The sequence below is a fragment of the Ambystoma mexicanum genome, chromosome 1q (assembly GCF_040938575.1).
Source record: "Ambystoma mexicanum isolate Mex_15411 chromosome 1q, UKY_AmexF1_1, whole genome shotgun sequence".
Classification (NCBI taxonomy): domain Eukaryota; kingdom Metazoa; phylum Chordata; class Amphibia; order Caudata; family Ambystomatidae; genus Ambystoma; species Ambystoma mexicanum.
Genome location: NC_090922.1, coordinates 146,993,836 through 147,007,383, shown reverse-complemented (window position 1 = coordinate 147,007,383; position 13,548 = coordinate 146,993,836). Strand labels below are relative to the sequence as shown.

General features: G+C 41.4%; 1 protein-coding gene across 1 annotated transcript in view; it reads right to left on the bottom strand.

Annotated features, from left to right (window-relative positions):
• Nucleotides 1-3,724: 3,724 nt before the first annotated feature.
• The window catches only part of LOC138521059 (uncharacterized), a 512,462-nt gene continuing 502,638 nt past the window's right edge, over nucleotides 3,725-13,548 (bottom strand). Inside the window, exon 17 of the mRNA XM_069633584.1 lies at nucleotides 3,725-4,000. Coding sequence (XP_069489685.1) covers nucleotides 3,980-4,000 — 21 coding nt within the window. The 3' untranslated portion in view covers nucleotides 3,725-3,979. The remainder of the gene's footprint in view (nucleotides 4,001-13,548) is intronic.

The window sequence follows — 13,548 nt, the reverse complement described above, 5'->3', positions numbered from 1 at the left end:
CATAATTTTTTAGGTTTCAACACTGACCATAAAACAAACCACAATTTTTCATGTTTAGCAGCAAAGTGAAAGTTCTTCGCACAGTTTTTGATGTTTCTCCGTAGAATCAAAGAGTGGAACATGTACTGCCATGTTAAAGCTTCATCACGGAGAGGAGATTCTGCTGTGATATTTTAGGCTTTGCTGTAAAGACAAACTACTGTAATTTTTTAGGCTTTGTTAAATTATTAAACTCCTGTTATCTTTGAGGCTTCGGCTCAGAGTGGAAGCTCTCCTTCAATCTTGAGGGCTTCCCAACATTGCAGAACTACTGCTTCAATTTTTTTGTCGGCATTTCCACAAAGGAGAGCTACTCTAAAAATGTTTGAGGCTTTGCTAAAGAACAGAATTTTTCCTGCCATTTTTCTGACTCCCCCCACAGAGCAGAGTGGCTCCTGCGTTTCTCTGAGGCATCCTCTATTCCTCTGAGCACTAGCTCCTCATGACTGATTGGCACAGGGCAATACAGTCAGTAAATAAGTGTATGCATCGTCTGTCAGTCCCTCAAAATCTGGCCATATTCAGACACATCCATGACATTACCCTCAACTCATTCAACAACACACTTGGCCTGTGGGAGCAGGCTGCTTTTCAGTGATCTTGGAGTTGGCCTTGGGCTCGTTATTAGGTTGTACAGTTATTGGTGGGCTACATGCTGCCAGATGGCACATGCAGGTTGTTAGTTGCATGGTGGAACTGGCAAATGTGGATGTGCATGACTTTTATGCTCAATATTCAACCATTGCTTCTCAGCCTGTTTTCCTTCTTTATTTCTCAAGTACTGCCACATCCATAGACATGCGTGCTTTATGATGGGTGTGTGTTTCTTCTGTACATGATTATATGTTGACAGGGAGATTATTACTTGAGTATATTTGTCAAACAAAAACGCAAAGTGCCAAAGGCAGGAATGCTTATATGAGGATCAAAAAATCCCTTTCCTATACCAATAGGCCAGAACATTTAGCAATTCATCATAGAACAGATCATTGAGGACATATGTATTTGTTATCCTAAAAAAAAAGTTATTCTCAAAATGTCTACCTCTTTAAAAAAAATACTTTGTGCACATGGGAAAAGTATACATACAATTCCTCAAACACATTACATCTTTCCAATGATCAGAATGATCAGTATCACATTTGACATTGACCACTCACAAATGGAGCAGTATATTTCAAACAGTGATACATTCAGTGGGTGGTTCAGCTCCACTCAGCTAGGGGGCCTGCATCAGGACAATATTTGTTTGTAACATCTGTTACTGAGAAACCCCCTGTGTTTGAATCATATTCATATCCTCAATGTGTTGAATATTAATCACACACATGTAAATAAAATGAACACAATTGTTAAGTATTTTATCCTATGCCCTCACAGATGATTATCAAATGAAATGACAACTTTTACTATAAACAAAAAGATGTTTGTGGATCCTCACTGCATTTAATTCTTTATATATGCAATCTTGAAGGATTACTAATAACTGATACCAATTTCAGGTTACCCATCACTCAGTGAACCTAACAGTGCACATTGGAAAGTAGGTCTCAGTTACATTTATATCTATAAAACCCAATTAATTGTGCTTGTTAACTGAGAAAAGTTCAGTTGCATTGTGGGACGATTTCATTGTTCTTTCTCGTGCAAAGGGTATGTTTGTTTACGCAATACACGCTCCTTTTAATCACCTTCAATAATTGTGATTTATCTGATGGCAAAGAGAAATACTTTGTATGCGTGTGAGTGGTGCGCTGGATTCCCCAACATGAAACCCTGATTGTAAAAGGGGCAAACCAGCTTACCTTAGCCCCGGAATAAATCCCTCCAGAAGATGTTCATTGCTGTTCGGTGTCTTTGATTAGAAAAAGTCTGGGACATTCCTCGAAATGTGCCATGTACAAATTTGAGACATCAAGGGCAAAGGTTGCACCCATTATTGTGGAATGTGCATGATTGGAACTGACAGAAACAAAAATTATATTTAAAAATAACTGTACAGGAAGAACCAGGGAAATAGCACAGGGGTGATCTTCTCCCTGATGTCACAAATTTGTACATGACACATTTCGAAGGAATTGTATATTGAAAACGCTGCTACTAATCATTATAAAAACAGATCATTTTGAAGCGCATATACATTGATGATGTGTTTCTAGTTTGGAGCAGAAGTGAGTTACAACAACAAATGCTCTTTACCTGGTTAAATGAAAGGGACCCACACATACATTTTACATTGTGGACTAGAACAGGTAGTCTTACTGGATCTACATCTACATTTAAAAGAGAGAACATACTTATATCGGAATTATACAGGAGACGAACTAATACAAAAAACGTGAATGCATCATAACAGTTTTCTTCCAGCTAGTCTAAAAACAAACCTCCCATTCATTCAATTTGTACGGATAAGGCACAATTCTTCCATGAAAGAAGATTATTTTAAACATGGAAGAGAATGACATACATATGGCATCATTGATCTGTTCTACAATTTTGGTATATGAAAAGGGATTTTTTGATCCGCATTTAAGTATTCCTGCGTTTTTGTTTGATTAAGGTTCCTGGGAACTCAAGGCTGCCTGCCACGGTCCCTCATTGACACATCATCGAGTATATTTCTGTCATATGATCTGCCAAGCAATAACACCCCAATTAATCCTCCATTACCTGCTTTTGCTGTGGATGATGTTATTTCAAACCTGCACCCACAAATTCAACGGGTATCTCGCACTTTTCCATGATCTGCGTCACACCATCCTTACACATGGAATGCATATCCTCTTCCTTTCCAACAGGTTTTGACCTCCTGAGAATGAAACAGTGCTTCTCTCTGCCTCATGGCCGTGACATAATCACCAAATATTCAAGTAAAATAACAAGCAAAGACCATAAGAACACCAACAAAGACAAGGGAGAGATGGGGGGCGGGTGATACAATTAGGAAATGAAGTGTACCGGGGAAATCACCTTTACTTTTGTTTTAAGGCGAACGTGAAGAGGAAAAAAGGATTGATGTCACTATTTTAGTTTTTTATGTTTTTGTGTATGGATGGTAGGGGAATGGGTAAGGAAAACATAAATGCTAAAAAGGGAACAAAAATAAATGTGGCCACAGACACGGGGGTACAAGAAAGATGTACAAAAAGACAAATGGGTACCATAAATACATTTGCAACTCTAAAAACACAACTACTCTCCAATGCTCCCTCCGGACAACAATTGTGTGCTTACTCCGCTAAACAACCCTTCTGGAAAACTCCACAACAGAAACAGGAAGTGAGTGGGCCCTTTTTAGAGCTTTGGATATCCTTTGGAGATTCCAGGATTCCAGGATTCTGTTTGGCTCCTAAAACCACATTCCCATGATTTGAGGTTACCATTTGGAGCCTTGAATCACTGCTAAACTCCAAACTCTTGGTTGAGATTCGAGTGCGAGTTTATGCACTCAGATAATGTCCAAAAGTCCGCCAAGAAGATGCAACGGTCCCGTCGCCCTGTTTTTGAGTTGTTTGAATATGCTTGGAGACAGCCCATCAATATTACTGGAGTATATTTGAGGCATCTGATATTCCAAGCAGTAACACCACAATTAATTAAATCGTTATGTTTCTTTCAAGCTGTTCGTTCTAATGTTAATTGGTGCATTGTTTCTCTTTGATAGAGACAGTTAATGAAGCCAGTTAACACACACACATATTTTTATTTACAAAATACTGCATTACAATAATGTAAGTTAGTACATAACTGTTAAAAAGTAATTTTTCCAAAGACTGATACTTTGCAAGAGGTTGTTGAGTATAACCCCATCTTCCTCTAAATGTTTCTCTTTTGAATGCATTGGCTAGTCAAGATCCACTGCATGTGGTCAAGGTTGGAGCATGTAAGACACCGCAGTTACTTCTCTTCAGGGTTGTTACCTGGACGCAGATGCATCTTTCTATTGCGTTCTCTCTGTGTCCTGTGATGGAGGGGGACATAAACAGTGTTACTCTTGTGAACCTTCAACTAATGGAGAGCAATATCCTGGAGCTACATCAGAAGCCCTTGTCCACAAAAAAAGCCTACCAGTGGAGCATCCTTGAACAAGCATTAACAAAGCCAGGTTTAGAATGATGACATTTGATTGTTGTACAATTATTTTATGTATCACATTAATGCTGGAAATTCTGAGATGGATTTTATGCAACTTTGTATTTATATAATTTATTTGATTGATTATATCTATGAATGGGATAGGCATTTGCCAGGCCCTGACAAAATCATACTATCTGGCACAACACTGCAAAAGATCGAATATGGTTAGTGTACGTTGACACATAATGGCAGTGCCTGACAAATGCCTAATACCTAAAAATAGTTGGCTTTGCCAAGGGCTATATTTAATAGGACTTCACGGCAAGGAACTGAGGTGAGGACACATATTCTGATTATAGATTGAGTCATTACACAGCCTGTGGCAGCGGGCGTGTAGTTATGTTTAAGTTGGTCAACTCATAGGAAGATCACTTTTTTGGGCGGCTTATAACTTCGCTCCCACTGGACGAATCCTTAACAAACTATGCACATTTTTTTTCTCCATACATAATGGACAAAAAATGTGCTCACTCCTACAACCCAAACAGCTGGACGGATTTTCAACAAATATGCGGCAAGAATGGCGGCTTGGTCCCGGCTTCATCCCGAAAGCATGCTTTTGTAGATTTGGTGTAAATCCGGCCAGTAGTTTTTTTTAAATGACCAAAAAGTAGGTCCAAAAAAATCTGTGATATCTGGCTCCGCTGTGTGGACCCATTGCCCTTTTCAGTCCGCGGACAGGCATCAGATTGGCCTAGAGGATGCTGTGATGTCCGCGGACATCGGACGAGCCCACTGATTGGATGGTGAAAGGCATGAAGTGTTTATGATTTTTGGAAATGGCCGCCATGTTGGATTTGCGGACATCCGCCAGTGTCCACAGACACCAAGCTAGAACTATATAAAAAACGCAACATTGCACTTGTCAAACTTATCAAACAATCTCTGGGGAGGTGAGGGGTGATGAGGATGGGATGGGATATGGCCATAAGAAGGCAAAAAAACGGGTGGTTTAGCCCCGGAAGTCCGCAAACAGTATGGATGTTCGGGGACAGCCCTGTGATGTTTGCAAACACTTCGGATGTTCGGGGACATCTATGCCTATTTCTACATTAGAGGGTTGGTGAAAAGCAGTTCTTGGATGGCTTATAACTTTGGCACCACTCAATGAGACTGTATGAAGTTTTGGAATTATATCCTAGACCTGATTCTGAAAGGTTCTGCAAAGGTTGGTGGGATTCTGTAAAGAGGAGGCAAAATTAGAGGGGGTGTCCAGAAATATTGTAAAGGCTTATAGATGCGGTGCCATTTGACGAATCTGCACAAAAGTTTGCAAAACGATTTTAAATCTAGATATTAATGTTTTTGTAAGGTTTGGTGGGATTTTCTGAAGAGGGAGCTAAATTAGAGGCGGGGTCTCAACATTTTTAGATGGCTTATAACTTTGTTGCCATTTGACGAACGTGGACAAAAGTTTTCAGAAAGATTATAGACCCAACCTTGAAGGTTTGTCAAAAGTCTGAATGCATTTTGTCAAGTTGGGGGCTAAGTTATATAACTATTGTATGTACATACATTTTCACACTTTTGAAAAAAAATAAAACATGGGCAGATTTTAAGCAAACTCGTGTAAGGAGCATTAGCAAGGACCTGAAAGCATGGTTTTGCAAATGTACCAGTGTTTTATTTTTTGACAAGTATCATAATGTAGGTACAAAAAATAGTGATATACCTTTGGTATGAGGTATGGCCTGTGGCCATGGGAAGTGGCCAGATTGTCTGGGTCATGGTATAAGGTCATAACCTGCACAATCTGGCTACTGGCCATGACCGCAAGGGACAAAAAATTGGGTTAAAGTGGCCTTCTCCACCTGGGACCGGCAAAGTGGTAGAGTTATTCGAAAGTGGGAGAGGTTTGAAAGGGAAAAAAATGTGCTCCTGGTAATATGGTAGTGGGGTTCTGTCTTTGCCTTCTGCAGGCTGCAATGGAAAGGGAAGAGGGAAAAAAATGTGCTTGTGGTAATATGGTCATAGGGTTCTGTCTTAGTCTTCTGCAGGCTGCCATAGAAAGGGAAGAGGCACTCTGTATGGCGCCCCACCGTCCCTTGACATGGTGGCCATATTGGAAAAATCTATTCTTTAGCACCCCGGGTTCTTCTTTGGAAACCCTGGTTGCTAAAGGCCTTTATCCCCCATTACAGGGCCTGGAGTGGAGCATAAAGGTCTGGAGCCCTCATTATTTATTTATTTATAACGCGCCGAAGCCCACAGACATCAGGGCGCACATAGACACACTTCGCTTGGGCCGATAAATTGGGCTGCCGGGCTGTTATCCCCCATTCCAGTCCCTGGAATGGGGGATGGAAGCCACATTATTTCCATTAGCATAACACAAAATGCTAATCGAAATGTTGGAAAAACGTATTAAGTCTATGTACTTTACTGAGAAATGTAAAGTAGATGGAGTCTATGGAGTCTATGAGATTTCTTTTATAGTTCTATTTTTTTTTTACTGTGAAAGGAACCTTTCTTTTGTGGTTTTAAAAAAAAATGTTTGCAGGAGAGGTTCAAACGTAAGGTGTGGAGGGAAATGAGGGAAGAGGCACCAAGCACTAATGTGGAGGGGCAGGTTCACAGGGGAAGATGTTGTGCGTGTGTTACTTCTAAGGTAGTGGGCAGTGTTTCTCATGATCCTTGATTACAGCTTCAAAAGCACTTCGAAATTGGTTCCCCCCGAAGAGTGGTGTGTTGCCGTATATAGAGGACTGTTGTCTTCGAAAGATATGGATCAACAGCCTCTTTTATTGCTTGCAAGGTAGCTGGTGGGATTTTGTGTCCCACAGAAGTAGGCTGTGCGGTTACAGTATTGGTTAAGGAAGATGATGTGGAGGAAGATAGCCTACTACTTGCTAAGAAAGGAACAATCTTTCTGAGAGCATTACAGTGATTGTATTTGGTGTGGCGGTGCAGGGAGGTGGTCTCGTATGAGTAATGTCCAGGTAGTCCGCGAATTAGTACAAAGTTACACTCAGTGCATTTCACTTTTGTAGTTTTAGCCTTTGCTACATTCCCAAAAGTGGTAAAGAACGGCATGAGACTCTTTGGGTGCTAGAGGTAGGCACTTCCTCTACCTCATCTTCTTGGTCCTCTTCATTGTCTTTGGAAATACCATGCTTTTTTGTTGTGTAGTTCCTTCCAGCCAGTGGTGGCAATAGCTGATGCACTTTTTAAGATAAATAGCAGTTTTGCTACTATTCTTCCAAGTATGTGCTTTGTACTAGATTGTTAGAGTAAATGAGTAAGAATAGGTGTAGGAGCTTTGCAAGGGTACATTTTGAGCTTGAAAGTTCCTAGATCAGTAGAAAATGCAGTTCCGAACTGTCCTTGAAGCAAGGACCCGAACACGAAGTGCAAGTGCAAATGCGTTCATGGACACGTCATCATGCTGCGCACGGGTGTATTGTCACGTGGCACTGTCCCGAAGGTCCACAATGAAGTGTAAAAAAAAATGATGCTAGAAGGTGGGAAATGGCAGAATTTTAAGGTGAAACTTTGTAAATTGGGCAAAAATGTTGCTATAGTTGGGTCCGTATGATATTAGTAAGTTGTAGGAAAATAGCATGCACTGGTAAAAACCTATGAAATTGTCTGGAAAAAACTTTGTTAAAGAGACGTTATGGTAAAATGTACCAATAAAAACCTATAATTTTCATGGACAAAACTTTGTTAAAGGGACGTTATGGTTAGGTTGTTGGTTACGACTTGATGGCATGTTGGATCTTCCTGTGTTTTCTGAGAGGTCATTTCCTCTAACCCCTCTAATCGTGTCCATGTGTTCTGCTTCGTATTCGCTCCACACCCTGGAGCGGGTTGGTGCTGCAGCCGCGGATAACTTTTGGCTTTAACCCGGTGCCGGCTTTGAAGACGCAGAGTTGCAGGTACGTTCTGCCGACGGCTCTAGTGTTCCTCTTTCCCTTGCCTGCACTTGACGTTAAGTCTACCTGATTTCATTGTGTACCAACACGAGTGATAACAAACGATTTAATCGCTGCCTTTAGCGGCCCACTCATTGCTTTTAGTGCATGACAGTTAGTTCTGCACTTGTCTCAAGATGACAGGATTAATTAATTCTTTGCTTGCCTTTCTGGTCACTCTGTGTGTAAAAATGACCGACTGTCTGAAGTTCTAGCCCTTAGCTCTTGCAGAAAGGAGCATGTGCATGCCAAGCGACTTGAGTCATTTTATGAGGCCTCGGGCTCTCATGACATGCTCTGTACAACTCCAACTAAAGGACTGGCTCCCTATTTAAGGAGCCCAGTAACCAAAGATAATGCTAACAAAACCTATATAGCTCTAGGGGTAGTTAGTCCCATTAAAAATCATCAGGAAAACTATGTGAACTCAGTAATCTCCACCCCACCAGTAATTCCTGATAAGGTGGACAGAATTGCTAAGGTCACCCAGGCATTTCCTCAAGCCTCTGTAAATAATGGGAAATGGTCACCTTCCATCACGTTGGCAACCTCTCCCCGGGTGGAGCGGTCTGTTACATCCATTTTCCCTCCCTTCCTTCGCCCCTCTGTTTCTTCTGAGGATGCTGAGACGAACTCCAATCCCGAGCCCTGGAGTCTTTGGAAAGATACCCTCATAAAGGAACTGAACAACTGCAACACGAGGGAGGATTCTGATGCAGTCTAGACATCTCTGCAGAGAAATATCACGCTTTTTTCTTTGAAAAAAACACGCAAGCAACTAATGTCTCTATAGGAATCTGAAAATCATGCATTCCCATCGAGGGCCCTACGCGCAGGCACTAGTCCCGTGTCGCAACCTTCCCGGAAAGAAGCACCATCTTTGTTCCCATCTTCAGCTAATAAGGCACTACAGACTCACAGCTTCACTCAACCTGAGCCTGTCATCGCTCCAGCAAATGGATGCTTGGCTGATTCACCTCTGTCCTTGAATTCTGGTCCGGCTAACCTAAGGACTGTACGTTTGAAAAAATCCAACATGCCAATACTTGAGGAAACTGTCATCAAAGCCCTGGTTATGGATAAAAGAAACTTCATCATTACTAACGTTCCGAGATCCTCCAAAAGGGAACCCATAGACGCACTTCTCAACAAAGTTCTTACTTGGCTTCGTGCTAGAACAGGGTCTGGGGTAGTGCGTTTGTCCGACTTGAAAATCCTGCGTAGAGTAGGCCTTGCTAATTGGTGCGCCCAAGGGAACAGAGACTGCATTCTGCTTGGGTGCAGAGTTTGCACCCTTCCCAGGTACCTGAGACTGTGTAGACATTTGCCCATGGGCTCTATGAACCTTGTTCTTATAGTATGACCTCACCATCTTTACTTGTAAACTGATGCGTCTTGTACTTTGACCCTTCTTCTATATGACGTCTTTAATTGTTTGTTTTTGTACTATTTGTTCGTGTTGTTTTCGTGTAGCGCCTTGAGGCCTGCGGGCATAAGGAGCTTTAAAAGAATTCTAAATAAATAAATAAATAAATAAATAAATGAGTTGCACTAATAAAAACCTATGACATTCAATGAAAAAACTTTGTTAAAGGGATGTTATGGTTAAGTTGCACTAATACAAACCTATGAAATTCAATGAAAAACATTATGGTAAAGTTGCACCAATAAAAACCTATAAAATTCATTGAAAACACTTTATTAAAGGAATGTTATGGTTAAGTTGCACTAATAAAAACCCATGAAATTCAATGAAAAAAACTTTGTTAAAGGGACATTATGGTTAAGTTGCACTAATAAAAACCTGTGAAATTCACTGAAAAAAACATTGTTAAAGGGACGTTATGGTTACAAGTAAAACCGAAAAAAACCTCAGAAATTCTCCAGTTATGGTAAGCTAAGCACTCTCAGCTCAAATTTAAATTCCTCTGCCTAGTCTTCAAATCCCTCTATGGACTTACCCCTCTGTACTTCTCCTCCCTTCTCTCTTTCTATACTCCTTCTCGTTCTGCAGATCTATTCCTTCTCTCTACTTCACCTCCCCCCTGTGCCCCCTCCCGTTTCTGCTCCTTCCAACTTCTTGCTCCTTTCCACTGGAACCACCTTCCTCTTCCTGTCTGCTCCATCACCTCCTATCCCTTATTTCGCACTTCTTTAAAATCCTATCTCTTCCACTCTCCCCCCTAGCACCAATTGTTTCCTCTCTCACCAACTAACCCATCTCCACCCTCTTCTCCTACCTTCTGTCCCTCTATTAGTACTTAGCCTCATCATAAATGTACATTTTTCGTTGTACTGTTTTCTGGTTTAGATTCATTGTTAACTATTGCTTGTTGTATTCACTTGTTCCTCTTGTAAAGCGCTTTGGATTAAGTCGCTATATAAATTAAAATAAATACAAATCACATGGGAAATTAATTTTGATAACATTCTCTTCAAGGGGTTGTGTTTATAATGTTGGGAACAAGATGTCAGGGGAGATTGTGTAATGTTAAACATGTAATAACTACCTAACAATTCAAGACTTACTACTACACACTTGTGCTAGTACAAACAATACATACAAAGACCCACAATATATGCACATCAGGGGCACATACAAGGAAACTAACGTAAGGAAGAAAGAAACAGCATCATCAGAAAATGTTAATAGCATTAAAGTTTATCTTCATATATACAAATGAATTGTGTGTTTGAGGCCTGCCTATTGCCTCATGTATGTACTTTAAGAACATATGACAAGGTTAACGTCTAGATATACAGCACCTTTTGAATTTTAATATTCTGACTGTCAGTGAACAAAACCACCTGGCCGAGATATGTCACTGAACAAAAACAAGTGGGCCAGCATGTGATGTCATCAGTGATGCCATCAATGACATTTGTGATGTCATCTTTGATGTCCTTGGTGTTAGTCTTAGCAGTGCATGGCGGTGGCGCGAGTTATGGTTGCTTAGCTTACACATGGTGAATTTCTGAGGTTTTTCAGTTTTACTTGTAACCATAACGTCCCTTTAACAACGTTTTTTCATTGAATATATGTATCTGTGTTTTAGCCCTACAGTTAAGGTGAGTCAGACTCCCATTGGAACCTAAAGAAAATGAATTGCTAACAACTTGTGACTTGTGCAACGGATTTGGCTGCCATTTTGTAGTCAATTAGGCACATGTCCCCCCATCCACCAGACTACAAAGTTTGGTAGAGATTTGTTAAAAAATAAAAATGTTATATTAAGAAAACAAAATAAACAAAGTAGCGGCCTACTTCCCATTTGTCTTCTCATAGACAAAAAAGGCCTGTTTTTGCCAGACCGCAGATCGGAAAATGAAACGCAGGAAAAAAGCCATTTGTAGGTCAAAAAACATGCAAATGCCATTAGCCTGGGGTGTGGAGAGTAAGAGGACACCAAGTGACATTTTTGAGGGGGTCTAGGGACTGAATTTGCAACACAAAGCTTTTCTATAGCCTCAGCTATGGACAGAACAGTAGTGAATAGCCGACATTTGAAAGCAAACTGTGTCACAGAAACAGCATGTGTTGTGGGGGGAATGGGAGAGGGCAGTGGGTGTGAGGAGGCCATCAGGGGAGTGGGGTGAGCAGGCACAGAGGAGGGGGACTCTTGGTGAGGGGATGGGGCAGGAAATAATTTTTGTCCATTGACTTCATCGTTGATGTAATCTCAGATGTCATCATTGTGATTATATGCTGGGCATGCTGGGTAGATTTGTAACTGGAGGGACAGCCCTAAAGTCGGACAGGAACTAGTGGGCTGGGAAATCAAGGTATGTGTACATTGGGTGTTCCTGTCCTCTCTAATTCCGTACTGCAGTTATTTTTGAGCAGTTTTTGTTTTAAACCTTCCCAAGGAACCCATGCATTAGTGATAATTCCTAATCATGTGGTAATGAAACAACCATTAACTATGTCTGGTTTTTTGGTAGCCTCTTTATTATTTTGGTGGCTAGTCTTTTGAGTTATATTCTTAAAACAAGAAAGAATCAAGTGTTCAGATAAAACAAGATAACACAGAGAAACACCATGATTTTAACTTGACATAGCTAGGTCAAAAACAGGTCAACAACTGTGTGTATATATAGGTAAAGACAAAGATGAACAATGCAGAAAAACTGTGCAATTCTTCTCGGGTCTGTACAAACAATATGCAATGATTCTTTGTAATTGTTATAATTGAACTAGAGGTGTGCACAATATTACTTCATAGAGGTCACAATTTCATAGTTTCAATGCTGTGTCGTATTGTATTCAATTCCTATTTTTTTCACAATACATTCAGACAGACCGGTGAGGTTAGGAAAGCACAAAGTCCTTTTTGTTGTTGGGCATAGATATAATGCCCTGACCGGGTTATTGTGGATAGAAACGATTATACTTGTCTGTATGACAATGGTTAGAAAATGTGGTCAGCTGTAGCTGATCCCTGACCAAGAGAGACTGGTCCGACGTCTATTAAACAGTGGAGAGAATTCAGTGTGGCCTTAAATGTGGTATACAATCAATTTCCCACGAGGATCACTGACGTTTCGATTGTTCTAATTCACAATCTTCTTCTGGGTCCTTATATATGCAGGTCTACCTAAAGATAGACAAAGACAAAAGTGTCCACTCAGAAGAGAGTACCAAGTGTTTCTGTAGAAATAAAAATTGCAAGTGAAAGGATAAAAAAGCATCACATTGCTGCTGCTGTAATAGAAAAGTGAAGGGCTATGGGCCCTCAAAGTCCAGAAACTGACCTGTCCTAGAAGCTGCGTGGAAACTCCTGTGGTTCCAGAGTTCTGTGGGAGTGATAAATCATAGGCTGTGCGTGGGAGTCGCAGTCTGAGCAGGCTGTAAATTGCATTCACATAATGGCCTGAGTGTTCTCGACGATTAAAGCGGCCCAGTGGATAGGGGTTTAAAAAGGGGGGGAAAAAAAGAAAGGCAAGGTGGAGCAGTGTTAGTGAATGACATTGCCATATGTTGAGTAAGTGCTCTGGCCATGGCTTCATAAGAGAAGAAATGGTTGTTTTCCTAAAAAGGAGTTGCAGAGGGGCTGGGATAAACTCACCTGTGTCAAACTTGATGTAGTTGAGGCTGGGGCAGCTCCTCCGTGTGCGTTGAGTCAGGTGAAGTGCCGTCATAGAATGAAATGGAGTTGCTCGTAATGTATTTAAAAGAGCATGCGCGTCTAGACAGTGTCTGGGCTGGCGCGCATGCGTGGAGCGGGGCAGACAAGTGTCTGTGGCGCGCGCACGTGCGGTGTGTAGCACGGGAGCTCGGCGTCCATCTGTGACGCGGAGCTGGGGCCACTACCCTGCAAGTGGAAGCGCAGGCGCAGGGGGCCATATGGCAGCGCCACCGAGCCGGATACTGGAATGGTTCCAGATTGGTATGTGGGTATCGGCGGAGGGGTCGCGGGGCTGGGGCGGCAGAAACGTCATGGAGCGGTGAAAGCTACCT